Source organism: Liolophura sinensis, chromosome 7 (genome assembly GCF_032854445.1).
Source record: "Liolophura sinensis isolate JHLJ2023 chromosome 7, CUHK_Ljap_v2, whole genome shotgun sequence".
Classification (NCBI taxonomy): Eukaryota; Metazoa; Mollusca; class Polyplacophora; order Chitonida; family Chitonidae; genus Liolophura; species Liolophura sinensis.
In genome coordinates, this window is record NC_088301.1 from 25,965,120 (window position 1) to 25,979,704 (window position 14,585).

Here is a 14,585-nt window from a genome sequence, read left to right on the forward strand (position 1 = left end):
TTTCTAGATGTGGTTAATTTGTAATCCAATTTTATCTCTTAACCTTTTTTTTTATTCGAGGCACAGAATCAAGTTTCTTCAAACTTGGATGAAAAACAACTAAGACAATTATCCTTGGCTGCTCTGTTTCGATGTTAAGAATGCGTCCAACATTAGGGTTTTTATGAAAATGTTTCAATTTCAGATGTGAATGGAGCAATGGTGACCTGTGTGAAGAAGGCTGACTTCCACTACACCTATGTGGACATGACTCACTTCCAGTGGCGCTTCACCACTGGCATCTGGAAACCCAAGGGTACTATTGGAGACCGGTAAGTTTATCATGTTCGCAAAACAAACTTTTATCCCAAAGGGTGTGGACATGACTCACTTCCAGTGATGCTTCACCACTGGCTTCTGGAAACCTAAGGGAACTATTGAGACTGGTATTAAAGTTTATCATGTCTACACAGCAAGCTGTTACCTGTGGACATGACTCACTTTCAGTGGGACCTAACCACTGGTATCTCCAAACTCAAAGCCACTATTGGAGACAGGTAAGGTTATTATGTTCACACTGCAAAACTGTTAACACAATATGTGGACATGACTTGTTTCCAGTAGTGTTTTGTAATGGCCATGTGGGAAGTAGGACACTGTTGGATAATCCCTGAGATAGTTCAGTACCTGTGCCATAAGGTCACAGCTTTGTTCTTGGGCTTGTTAAGCAAAAAATTTAACATATGTATAAAGTGTACCTCCTGGTTATGATTTAGAGTACACAGTTTTAATTAACAACTTTAGTGATGCCACTGATTTCAGTGAAGCACATATTTATTACCTGTCAGTGCTGTTTCATTTACAGTCAGGAAATATAGGCAGGCACACAGGTATACAGTGGTGCAATATTTTTATTGCTGTTTTAAAATATGAAAATAATGGTAAAAAAATAAAAAAAAAAATTATAAAATAATGGTACACTTATTATTGCACAACAGTAGCTGGGCAGCTGTAGTGACATGATAAAAGCTATACATTTGCTGTGGCATGATAAAACGAATACATTTGCTGTGGCATGATATAAGCTATACATTTGCTGTGGCATGATAAAAGCTGTACATTTGTGTGGCATGATAAAACGAATACAGTTGCTGAAAGACATACCATGTGAATATAAAAGCCTATATTGTTTTTAGCATGGCAGAATAGCGATTGGGTTCATTATTATATTCTATTCCTACCAATACATAGTGGATCAGAGAATCTGTGTAAACATTAATGTCAATATAGTAATCCTTTCTATGGCAGAATAACAATTCAGAGACTGGGCACTCGCTGGCAAGAGTTGGAGGAAGCAGGCTGTTTACCATACGAGAGTGAAGTGTTCAGTCGACCTAACTCTCCAGTGTCACCGAGGCATGAACTGGGTATGATCAAGAAGAGGACACCTAACCAGGAAACAGGCACTACAATGAAGGTTAGCCTTTTTATAAATGAATGGCTCAGGCACATGATGTGCAGGTTCAAAACTGGTCTTGGACAGGGTATGTGTAGATTCCCCCTCCTTCATTTATTTATTTATTTTTTTTGATTTGATTTGTACTCTAGAATTTGTACTTTAGAGTATTTCACTTATACGACGGTGGCATCATTATGGTGAGAAGCCAGCATGAGCGGGACTTGAACTTCCACCGACGTGTATCAGTGCGTGCTAACCTCAACCCTCCACCCACCATGTCATTACATGCTACCCCCCAATCTGATTTACTCAAATTTGTGAAAGTGGGTACAGTTCTTGAAGGTGAACTGCAAATGTTTTTTACCTTTTTTAAAATACATAGTGATGATTATTTGGAAAGAATTGTGCATACATGCATACAATATGTAGCTGAGCATGTTGGCCAAAAATAAAATGCACACATGTTGACTGTCTCCAGTTTAATCAAAAGGCCATGGCTTGAAAATGGCCATGGTTTATGCATGTGACACTCAACAGCGTCACAAAAACTGTTGATATGAATGACGGGGATCAGAGATGATGTTGCAACGTTCTAAAAACACAAAAAAGAAAAAACGTTTAAGAGACCTGAGCGATGGATATTTTCCGCTGTCTGGGACAGTTATCATGATTTATATTAAAAATGCATAATAAATCATTGGCAAGAACAATGCTTCTGATAAACTTTAAAGAGGAAGCCCTTGTTGACAACAATTTTTGCAAAAATAGAAAGCAGATATCACCTTTAAATACCAGGGTAAATCATGTCACAGTGAATAACACAGTCATTGTCTCTTCCAGCATACATATGCGGTGAGGCCACGGCCAATGTCTGCTGTGCTGAAAGAGAAGCTGAAATTGAACCTCAACATTGACCAGTCCAAGCGGCCAAAGTCTGCTATGGTGAAAAGAAGCAGGCCTGAATCACCTGACCAATCCGATGATGACCAGGAGCACTTCCTGGATACCCTGATAGAGAAAAGCCGTTTAACTGAAGAGTCGGATGGTCAGATTGATGTGCCACAGGTGAATAGACTGATTGTATATCAACTGTGAGGCCCAGTGCGCCATTTCTGCTATGTGTGATACCTTGGGAAATTTCACAAGCGAAAGGAGTAATATAATTCTGATAAATTTGATAGTAAGGCCACACCAATTGTAATTGTTTTACAGGCAGAATAAATCTTGTTTCAATGTTGGAGGAAGGAATAAAGGCAAAACTTGAAATTATCTAATTTGTGGAAAATGTAGCCTATCTTTTCAATTTTTTCTGTTGAATACATTTACATGATTGGAAAGCTGTGAAAAACATGAAAACATCAAGATGTGACAAAATAATAAGATGGATTTTAGTTTTATTATATTTATTTTTTGGGGTATTTTTGGATTTTCTAATGTTGGCTCAGCCTTTAAACACAAAGTAAAGTTATGCCCCTTGGCATGTTCAGTCAACAAATCAGCTTTTTCTCATTGTCTGAGGTCTGCCTGTCACATCACTCTTGCTCTTCTAGCTTGACTGATACAAAATTTATTTATTTATTATTTTTCTCTTTGTCTGTGGGTTAGCCATTACCTGTCAAATTGTTTTTCAGGTTAAAATAAGTCCTTCAGCTGATGTCACTCTGGATACAATAGAAGATGCTTCATGCCAGGTGATTATGAATACTGTATTGAAATATACTTGTATATCTATAACGGTGCGTGTTTCCTTCTGTAGATTTAGACGAAGGACAGAGGGTAGTCACTGTCTTTGAAACACCCTATTTTGATAGCATAGCATTTCAGTGAGGCAGCACAATAACAGCGCTGGTATTGAGACAAGCCTGCTAGAAGTCATCAAGATGTGACTGAATTAAGTAATGTTGGAATGAAGTGAAACCCAAACAAACATACATAACCCGTCTGTAAAGAACAAATGCTCCTTTGATTAGATATCACCCAAAACTGTTAAACCTACCTGATTCTGAGAGCACTATTGATGTAAAAAAAAATTGTTTGGATTTTTCACCAGAGTAATGGAAGTTACAGCAAAAGTGATATTTTATGAACCTTAATTTATTTCCCTCTATAGATACATTTTTTTAGGGCAGATATTTGGATGTTGATAACAAAAAGATAGGAAAGTGATTGTCATAGCTAGGCTTTAATCAAAGGTTTTTGCGTCTTGAGTCTTGAAAAATTGTTGGAGCTGTCATTGCGGGAGTGGGCTTGAACCCTATACAGTACAACTCAGGCTAAAAGTGAAAATCAGTAGGAAATTAGCGTGATCCTAGAGGTCTTGTGGAGAGTTTGTAGAGGACTTGTAGACAGACAGTCACCTGCAGAGTCATTGATCCGTCCACACACGTGGCTGAGAATGGGAAGACCTATGGGCTGGCTGTGGGAAGCTGACGACGGAAAATGTAGTCCTTTGTTAGAATGATTTAAAAGATTTTTGAAAGATGATACATGAAACTGAAGTAAAGTATCTGATATGTGTGTGTTTTGATCGCAAAGTGGCAGTCTTCTTTTAAGAAGTGATTTACAAGTGAGCCCACGCAAAAGTTGAAATGGAGCGCCATGACAGCTAAAACTAGCTCAGCCGTCATCTCCCATTACAAGGTAAAAGATGGACAAATAACTTTCGTTTCTTCTGAAGAAGGTTTTCCTTGTGGCAGTGAAAAATTATCTGCCACTCAGTGATTTAGAACACCGAATTGACACTTTGACACAGATACGTCGTGCAACAACAACAACCCTGTATTACAAGATGAATTGCATGTAAAGAAGTGGTAAAAAATCAAAACATGATACAGGACAAGTTAACTTTTGTCTGTATGACTGTTGAGAATTTGTAGTTTGTACGAAACCATGTAGGAAAGTCACCCAAATAGCAAACGCATAAAGGAAAAAAAAATCATTTGTTCGAACCAGTGAACTTTACTGGAATTTTTGGCCTACCAGGCACGGTGTACCTTAAATATTTTCTTTTCTGACTTTCTGTTACTGCAAAATGCCTGCATGGAATTCATTCTGCTCTGTTACTTTATGCTTAATGATACATGGTTTGCACCAACACCCAGATGAATTCAGGTTTCAAATTTTATTTGTGAATTTGAATAAACATTGAGGCAAAATGTATGTGAATAGCTTATACGTGCATAAATAAATATGATAATGATTTTTTTTTTGTCAGTTGAAGAGTAATGTTCTGGTGTTAACTATACTTGTGTGAAAGAATATCATGGGTCTTTAATAAGCAGCAACAGCAAATCGGATTATTGTAGGCTTAATTTGGTATTAATATATAGACATCTGTCTTCATCCCAGGCTATGGATCGCGTATAGGCACGGCCACTTGAGACTGTTGTCTGCCTGCATTGGGGCGATGTCCTGGGCGAGAAGTGCGCGCTATTGCACGTGCTTTATTCACAAAAAAAAAGCCATGTTGGTTTCTAAAAAAAGCCATGTTGGTTTACTATAAATATCTGTTGCATTGTTATATATGGCATTCTATAAATGTATATCAAAATTAGCATGCCGATCATTGACATCAGTCGATGATTTGATCGCATATTTACTACCTGTAATCAAATTGATTTTGTTGTGCAGAGGTAGGTCACACATTGCAAGATAAACTTGTTCACATAGCTGAATACACAGGGACTGTACCTTTGCTTGCAAACATGAATATGTCTGTAGACGAAACTATATTCACACCTTCCGAGGATAATCCCTTAGCAGGCCTCCGACACAGCCCATTAGAGGGTTTGAGAGTCTTCAGAGTTTTCTCCAGGTTTTCATGAAACTTTAATGACGGATGGATGGTCACACAAGTGTTGTTGACCTCTTAGCACCCATAGACCTGCTAGCCACTATATACCCTAAATCCTTGACCTTGTGCATAGGAAAGAGCAGCTTTCAGTGCAATTTATGCATGTTTATAATTTAATCCTGGAGACAAATGTGAATTGGATGGATTGGAGGGTCAGTTTAAGGCTACACAAAAGTAAGACAATACACTAAATCATCCATTGTTTCTTTGAAATTCTCCACTTGATTTCTGTGACAAATCACAGAGTTGATATTTGTATGGGTTAACAATCTTGGTGAACAAACAAGGCTGTAAACCCGGCAGCATCAATATAGCTGTCAGATAGACTAGACCGAAGGACCGGTAGTCAGATACCAGCAGGGAGAGGTATCTTAGCGACAGTGCCTGTTGACACAGTCTAGCATTAACATTTGCTGTCTCACATTCCCTGTCTGTGTCAGTAGATTTAAGGGTTTGTTCCAGTTCTCTATGGGAGGTCAGTGAACTTTCAGTTTTTGCAAAAATTGTTTTCAGTATACCTCTGTTAAATTTTCTTTCACAATCATTAGAATAAATATTTTTAATATTAGTAAAAAAAAAAATGTAACAAAACTTATGTCTTTGGTTTTAGAATATTGTGACATCATAGTGGTCACCATTATTCATGTGAAAAAAAAAGGTAAACAGTTTTTGTGACATTGTTAATGATCAGATGAATGAACGAGGGCCTCTTTACCGTCGCAACTTTCTCAAATCCAAGAGAAGCACGCCTTGGCGTTTTGAACAAATTTCTAGCCATACACAGTAAGGCTGCAAATTGCATACAGGCATATAGAAAATAGAAATATGTATAACAACATCAAATTTATTCAGGTCCGAAACCTTTGCAGATAGTTTACCTTTAAACAGCTACTTCATTTCCAAGAGAAACTAGATGTGAGTTTTTTAAATCATGTGAAAGTAGCGATATAGAACAGAATTGACTCCTTGAGTCACAAACATTTATGCTGTAAACGCACCAAATATTGTTTTATTTAATTTGCCTCTATTAAAATCTATTTGCGTTTAGTAGGGATAGATTTTCTGTTCACATACCGCTTTGCAGTAAGCATTGATGTGGATTGATGTGGACACACTGGATTCAGTTCAGTGCAGTTCCAATGGTACATTCAGTTCCAATGGTACATTCAGTTCCAATGGTACATTCAGTTCCAATGGTACATTCAGTTTCAGTGGTAGGAATTACTCCCTAGCGTCACAGTACCTCATACTTCTGCTATAGCTCGAGAAATAATTGTCTTGCACTCATGTGCAATCATAATTGACTTAAATTTAGTGAGATGCAACTGTATTCCAGTTGACACACTGCATAACCAAACCAAACTGAATCGGATCAAACATAGGATTGTGGATTGAAATCATTGCATATGCATTGAAGCAGATTTACAACTGAATCTGACTACGTAACTCATCAAGAACTCATCACCGATATGAAAACAAAGCTGTGATTGCTTTTGCACAAATACCTTAACATGGTGTTCTCTCCTGAAGAGTTTTAAAGTTGATAACCACTGTTAAGTGAGTATAACTGAAGTAGTTTCAAACTTAATTTCGGAACTGAAGTAGATGTTAATTTTACTCCTGTCAGTGATAGAATAAGACCTGAGCCAAATTTATGACCATTGGCAGAATATTTTCATAAAGTTATCATAAGTTATCGTAAGTTATCATAAAGTTATCATAAGTTATCGTAAGTTATCATAAAGTTATCGCAAGAGATATAAAATATGCCTATATTTTTTGTTTGTGTCATATCATTTTTTATTTCCCATAAAACATAATCTTTGTTTTGTAGAACCTGTTCAGGTATATAACTTCATGCCATATTCAAGAAACAATGTGTCAAAATATTTAAAACCAAGGTTTTTACTATACTTTTCTGTTCAAAACAGAATATTCTAGATTTAAATCAACATTTATCAACTACATGTGATTAACATATGTGCAGACTATGACAGACGTCAAAAAGTTTGTGTGATAACTTTACAAAATCCAAGGTTTGAATTTCATAAAACAAACAAGGTAGGTAGATTGATTTTTTGAATTCTTTATATTGTTTTGTATTGTATTATTATATGTGATTTGGTGGGGTACATGTTTCAGAGAAGTTAACATTATCAAATGTATATACATGTAACAGGAGTAGACATGAGAATATTTGCTAAAAAAAAACCCGGGACAGAGATCTCTCAAACTGACTCTGTAACTACGCATGTCATAAAAGCTTATTCGCTGTTTACCAGCTATTGTTAGTCTGAAAGCTGTAAGCAGATCATGTTTCCTGTAAGCTTGAATTACTCTTTACTCCATGACGCTTTCACAGCTGACTTTATATTTCATTGAATTTTTTGCAACAAGTTGTTCCCAAAGTTGTCTTTGCACCAGGGTTTCATAGTTCCTAACAAGTTTAATTGACAAGGATTTCTCCCTAAGTAAGTATGACGAGAATGTTCAAATTGAAATAATCCCCTTTTTAATCAGGAATTCGGTGACCTCCTCTGATTTGTCATAATCCAGTGGCAACCGACCATCCTCGTTCCGCATTCGTAAATTCCCTCCGTTCTGTACCAGGAATGCCACGGACTGAGATGCACCTTGCTCTGCTGCAATGTGCAACGGTGTTTGCAGTTTGTTGTCTTGGCTGTTGACTGCTGCACCGTTGTTGAGGAGAAGCTTCATGCAATCTACTCTGCCAATTTTAGTGGCGAAATGAAGCGGCGTGAAGCCATGAAGTTCCTTAAGGTTGATGTTAGCACCAGCCTGCAGTAAGAACATGGTGATGTGGAAGTGGCCGGCCTCCACGGCACAGTGTAACGCTGTCCTGTTTCCTGCAGAGAGCATGTTGATGTTGGCACGGTTGCGTATCAGCAGAATGGCTGCTTCTGCAGACCCTGTACTTGCTGCGAGATGCAAAGGTGATTTGCGAAAATGTGTGGTCAGGTTGACATCAGCACCGTTTTCCAAAAGCAGTTTAGTAATTTTCTCGTTTTTGTTCAAGCATGCTATATGGAGGGGTGTCCTGCCCATCATCTTTTCCCGGGAGTTGATGTTGGCAATGCTTCTGCGCAGAATGAGCTGGGTGAGCTCAAAGTGGTTGCCCTGGACAGCCAAGTGCAGAGGTGTCATGTGTGCATTGTCACGGATTGTCACATCGGCACCATGCACTATCAAAAACCTGGCCAAATCTGTGTTTTCGTACAGCAGGGCCAGATGCAGTGCGGTCTTCCGAGATTCATTACAGATGTTCAAATTAGCACCCGTTTCCACCAGAAGTTTGGCAGTATTGGAGTTCTTCTTGACCATGGCCAGATGAAGCGGCGTGCGGCCGTGTTTATCAACCGTGTTCATCATAGCACCTTTCTCCAGCAGCAGGTTGACGGCCCATATCCTGTCGCCTAGAACCAGCTTGTGGAGCAGAGTCTGCCCGGACTTCTTGGAGATCACCTCATTTATGTCCGCCCCGCTGTCAATGAGGAGTTTTGCCCCGCGGAGGTTCTTGTGGAGCAACGCAAGCCTTAGGGGAGTTTCTCCATCATTGTTCCTGGCATTCACGTCCACTCCCGACTTGAGCAAGACTTCCAAAACCTCTGGTTTGTGCCTCTCTGCCAACAGGTGGAGTGGTGTTGAGCCGTCGGGTGTTATCGTCGTGCACAGCTCTCGCATTTCCGGGACGTCTTGTCTCAGAACCTGGGCAACCTCTTCCTCATCGGCCATGCACACGACCTTCGCCAACTCCCTGGCTCGGAATTCTGCCTTCAACTCTGAATCCATGCAGCTAGTAACCACAACACATATCACTCTTGCTTGACTGCGTGAATTATTTCATGCCCATTATCATTACCCTCAGACAGTTGTCATCCGGATGCCAGTAGCATCATCATTATGATAAGGATGCCAGGATTTGAAGTACCAGTATCAGAAGTTCTTCACACCTGCCTATTTAATCTACTGATACATTTCCTCAACATCAGTCAGGTGGTAAACTGACTATAGCTGTGGTGTATCAGCCTATTAAAGCGTCTCCCTCTCCCCTGGTTGTTTAATACTTTGTCTCCCTCGAAACTCTCATCCCGGCCCCAGGTGAAGTGCCCTTTAGCTGACAAGGTGGGACATGGTAGGTCTCCTTATAGACAGCAGGAAACTGTAACAAGAGAGATTAGATTTGGTATAGATTAGGCACTTGGGGACTGTATACCAGCCCAGTGACCTTCTCTAGTGCTGTGGAATGCTGTAGTGGTTTTTGATAGGCTGATAGGCTGTCACTCGTGTAGCTGTCATATGACGTTCACATGTAAATGTATTTAGCTATACATTACATTGTACAAGTGCATAATGATTGGATTTTTATTTAATGTGAAAAAATAAAGTACTGTAAGCAGGGTTGTCAAGGTCACGAAAAGAACTGGAATAGTAACAAATAATTGTCAGTTATAAATTATCATAATGAATAATTAAAGTAATGAATAGTACGTTTTGAGAAAGTCTGTCCTGAATAGCCGGAATTTTCTCTGAACGTCAACATGTGCACGTGTGTATGTAGTAATAGTAATTGTATTGTCCTATGTATTACAATATATAATATTAGTAATAGTAATTAGTAATAGTAATTGTAATGTAGCATGAATAGTCATCGGTGGATTTTTGTTTCATTATTAATGCTCCTTTCTGATGATGAAACATCTGATGTTACACTGTTCAATTGTGCACTCACTGTTGATCTTCATAATTTGTCATTTCGTATGAACCTGTAACTAGAATGGCACACATAAAGTACTCTGAGGTCTGCTCAGAGGCCAAGTGTCTTAGGAATCTCTGTTTACTTTAACGTGCTGATAGTAAATATGACAGGTGTACTGTCATATCAGGTATGTACCTTTTAAACAGGGCCTTACTTGTTATTGATTGGCTTTTCACCTGTGACAAAATTGATCAGAGGTTCAGTGATTTTGAACAGTGAGCTATTTAACCCTGTACACGTACAGTGTGTCAGGGTGGGTACCTCTGACAACACAGCCTTGGTTTTTGTCAATAGCACGGCCATAATTCATATTGGTGGGTCTCGAGTGTCCGGGAAGGGAATTGAGTGGTATTTAGGTCTTAATGGTCATTGACGTCAGCTATTATAAATATTAATTCTTCAAGCATCCATGATAGGAAGGAATACTCCCATCATTGGTGGAAAGATTGTGTGTGGGGAAAAAAAAATTATTTTAACGTGTTAAATCGTACATTATATATTTTCATGTATAAATTTATGTGTACATGATCAAAAAAAAATTTAAACAGTGTAAAGTAAAATATAAAATAAAGAATGTTTATGCCCCTTCACTTGACTGAACCACTTCAATACACAGACAACATGCTTTTTAAAAACTACAGACAGATCCCAAAGATTGGATCCCACCCACTATTGCACCGACACACCTGATTGTTCAAATTCCGGCAACCGCTTGGTAAAAGCGGCTACAATTGGACAAAAGGGCCTGTCATTAAGTTGACGGCCATTTCGAATAGACAGATTTGTCGATATTGCAGTAGGTAGAAAAGGGAAGCCCATTATAATGACTGAAATCATCATGCAAGGCGTAGATTTAGTACTGCTTGATTTTAAATTTTCATAAAATTTGTTATTTTCATTTTCTGTGTATGTATCTTTTAAATTTTACCTGGAAGTAAAAAGTTTGACATCACCCTTATTCCTCAACATTTTTGAATATGAAAGAATAACTCTCAGTTGTGCAATTTATTCACGTTAATAATTTAATTTTGGAGACAAAACTACATTGATTGGATCGTCAAATTTCGGAGCTTCACAAAAAGCATAATTTTATCAGTCTACACAGAATAATGCCTTTAGAATATCCAAGGGTTGATCACAGTATACTCACGGCATAGCTCTAGTCTCACTCATGTCCAAACAGATAAACAAGCATATAAGAAAAAGTCGTAACATTGTGGAGCTCTGAAATTAGCTTCAGGCTTCTTACATGTGTCTAGTTTTTGCACAGTTTTACTGATGTGTTGGTATACTCATTAGGTTTGAAATGAGTTTTTATGAGAAGTGTGCTGTGCACAAAATAGGACTGGGAGCAGGAAGTATGTCTGGACAGCTTGATCCTGGTGTGATGTGGGTAAAATGGTAACCATGGCGCCATTGTGATGTCATAATTACTTCATTGATGACATCACCAACCAGTTATGTCACAATAGCATTGGAATCATTGTGACACTATGCTGTTGTGAACCTGAAGTCACAATTAGAAGAGGCTAGGAAGGTGAAAGATATTTTACATGAAAACTATTGTGACATTCAGATGGACGACGTCACAATGAATGAATGGATGACTGAGTGAATTGATGTCACAGTGAAAAGGGACAAGCATCCATCATGACAAGAAACTGTCTCTAAATAGTATTGCTGCAGTGGCTTGAAAATAAAAATGATTGTTTCCATTCATATGCATGTAAAGGAAAGAAAATGATGTAAACTTCTGAAAGAAAGAAATCTCTTTTTCACCCTTCACTCTTATTACCTTCATGAAAAAGCTATCTGGTGAGAATTCTGACAGGACTACATGTAAGGTAATTCTTCAATCTTTTCAACCGCCCCTGCAGCCAGTATTTTAGAGAGTGTAGAGAATTAATTTACATAGTTTTACTTTCATTTTTAGTGACCCAAACAAATTATTTTTATTGCCTTTTTCATAATAAATGTAATCATAAACTCCAAAGAAACAAGTGCTTTAGTGGTGGAATGATTGAAGATTTAAAATACGTCCTCAAAATATGTCTGGCCTACATCTCTTCAACATGTGGATATCAACAATGACTGCACTCTACAAACATTTAGTCACCATCATTTATGAAGAATTTTTACCACATGCTCATAGAATGTTAAATTTTGTGTATTATCCAACAGACAATCATGCCAAGAGTTTCATGCAATTTCATGTCCGTGGCTTCAGTGCATTTGAAAGATCCACACAGATAGTGTCTTCGTAGCACATCTTGTCATAGACCAAGAAAGTGGGAATAATTCACCTGTAGGGCTGTTGTTAGGGGACTCGCTGTTTTCTAAAGCATTCTTTGTGACTTTCACCCCACACACTTATCTCACTGTCTAATCTTTGACAGTTGACAAGTTCTGGAGTGTATGTTGAAGTCCCTTGGACATCTTGTTCTCACATGCTCTTACCTGTATTCCTACCTCAGATTAACTAGTTGTAGTCCCTAAGTGTTAATAGTGTCTTTTCACCTGTTGTACCTGGTTGCACTGCCTGTGCTTCCCACCACCTTATTTGCACTTAGATTGACAGTGGAATTTCATCGACAGATTTCTTAAGAAATCAATACATTAGTGCTTAGTTGAAATGCTGTTTAATTTCCTGCATGTATGTAATGGTGATTACAACTATATGTAATTACTTTAAGTGACATGAGTTTTCGTGCATTTTAGACGCATGTAAATGTCATAAAATAGTATTTTTGATACTGAAAGTTACACTTTTCCAGTAGACTATCTTGAAACTTTACAAACAAACCTCAAAACACTTCATATAAGGTCAGTAGAACTCTCAGAATCAGGAAAAAAAACTTGGTCATGCAGTATTTCAATTTGATTAACTTTGTTGAGGACGATCTGCTAAAACAGATCAATCAATCATTTGTCAAAATGAATTTTGAAAAAAGAGCATTTATTTAGTATGATGTGCTAAAGAACAATGAACTGATCAGTGAAAAAAAAAGTGTTTTCGTTGAAAACATGTTTGAAAGAAGAAAATCTGTGTATCGGTTTATTTGATGTGATAATTTGATTTGATTGTTTAGAAGTTGTTTGTAATATAATGTTGTTCCAGTCAAGAATTTTCTTGCTGTTTAATAATAATCCTGTACACATTATCTTAGTAAGCATTCTGATTTGTTGGGTAATATATAGAATACAACTACTGAGTCCAGAAGATGGCTGACCAGAAAAGTGATTTGGGCCCAGTTTCACAAAGCGGGGTACAACATGTTTTTATCGCACATTTGTTGTACGATATTTTGTGCGTCACTATTACCATACCATTGTCCTATATGTGCCAGTATCGGTACATGTAATACATCTTTGTCGCTAAACCTGAGGATGATCGTGCGTTTCCCTCCAGGCTCTGCCCGGTTTCATCCCACCATAATGCTGGCCGTAGTCGTATAAGTGAAATATTCTTGCGTACGGCGTAAAACACTAATCAAATAAATGAATAAATCTTGGTGGGCCCAGAATCAGTGAAGAAAATTGAATAAGAACAAGTATGAAAGACAGTAGCATTAGAGTGTCTTAACGTATCACTGCTAATAACCTCAAATTACCTGTGTTATTGTAGTTCAAACGATAACGTTATGTTACCTGCAGGTGTGTCTGTAGGTTCAGGTAAAGCTTAGTCCTGTGTCCAGTGATTAGGCTGGCCCTCGCTACCTGTGACAAGCTTATACACATCCGCGTGCTTGACAAGAAATACCTGAGATTTCTACCTGTAGAAGTTAGGAGCTGTTAGCCCCTTTCAGTAGCTTGCTCAAACACACAACCTCTTTTGTACTAGCGCGCTCAGATAAAAGAAGGCCATGCGAAATAAAAGCGTTTGAATCATAAAGCATGAAAAAACCTTGTTTGTCCAAGTCTACTCCTGGGTCTTTAATGGTGTGTTTTTTGCCGAGCACCACTTCAGTTAGTCTGTTATTGTATTGTGTGACGGCACAGCCTGCCTGAATAGCTGGGTTGTTTAGGGCTTGTTTGTCTTGGCAGGTTGAAAGTTGTATCGGTGGCATTTTGAGGGTGTTTGTAGTGTTACCATGTCGGTATTGATGGATTAGCCCTGGTAGTGATGGGAATGAGAGGAAATTTGATCAGTACGGATCATGGCTTTCACTGTGAGGATAGGATAAACGTCTCAATCAAGATTGATTAGACGTAGTTTTATGTAGGATTTAGGCTTACTAGATTGACATCATGGACTTATCGATTCTCTTTATTTATTTTTGCGCACTCAACAGTATTGCACGTGTACGGCTGCTTCTGAGTGGAGGAAACCGTGGATTTTTTTTTATTCATTTTGTTGGTGTTTTTATGATGGCATTCAGGTTTATTGGTGGAGTAAATCAGGGAAAACAAATTACTAGCTACCTGACAAACAAAAAACCCTTGCTACGCAAAGGCTGGATATGAACACCTGACCTCAATGACTAAGGGCCTGATACAGCTAGTGTGAGCTGTAACCA

At 38.2% G+C, this 14,585-nt stretch overlaps 2 protein-coding genes across 4 annotated transcripts in view; one reads left to right on the top strand and one right to left on the bottom strand.

Annotated features, from left to right (window-relative positions):
- Positions 1-14,585, top strand: part of LOC135470042 (uncharacterized) — a 46,862-nt gene that overhangs the window by 17,117 nt on the left and 15,160 nt on the right. Inside the window, exons 20-23 of the mRNA XM_064748750.1 lie at positions 185-311; positions 1,288-1,456; positions 2,279-2,503; positions 3,070-3,129. Coding sequence (XP_064604820.1) covers positions 185-311; positions 1,288-1,456; positions 2,279-2,503; positions 3,070-3,129 — 581 coding nt within the window. The remainder of the gene's footprint in view (positions 1-184; positions 312-1,287; positions 1,457-2,278; positions 2,504-3,069; positions 3,130-14,585) is intronic.
- LOC135470043 (serine/threonine-protein phosphatase 6 regulatory ankyrin repeat subunit A-like) lies at positions 7,109-13,934 on the bottom strand. Of its 3 annotated transcripts, none has more exons than XM_064748754.1 (2): positions 13,717-13,934; positions 7,109-9,471 (listed from the first exon to the last, which is right to left on the bottom strand). In XM_064748754.1, the coding sequence occupies exon 2, from the start codon at positions 9,099-9,101 to the stop codon at positions 7,782-7,784; it is 1,320 nt and encodes a 439-aa protein (XP_064604824.1). In that variant the 5' UTR covers positions 9,102-9,471; positions 13,717-13,934; the 3' UTR covers positions 7,109-7,781. The 3 variants fall into 3 exon arrangements, with proteins under 3 accessions (XP_064604824.1, XP_064604821.1, XP_064604822.1); XM_064748751.1 differs by having other exon boundaries at positions 13,680-13,934; XM_064748752.1 differs by lacking the exon at positions 13,717-13,934 and adding an exon at positions 11,219-11,359.

Excerpts from the sequence above, each read along its gene's own strand:
- LOC135470043 (XM_064748754.1), bottom strand. The coding sequence starts at position 9,101 with ATGGATTCAGAGTTGAAGGCAGAATTCCGAGCCAGGGAGTTGGCGAAG.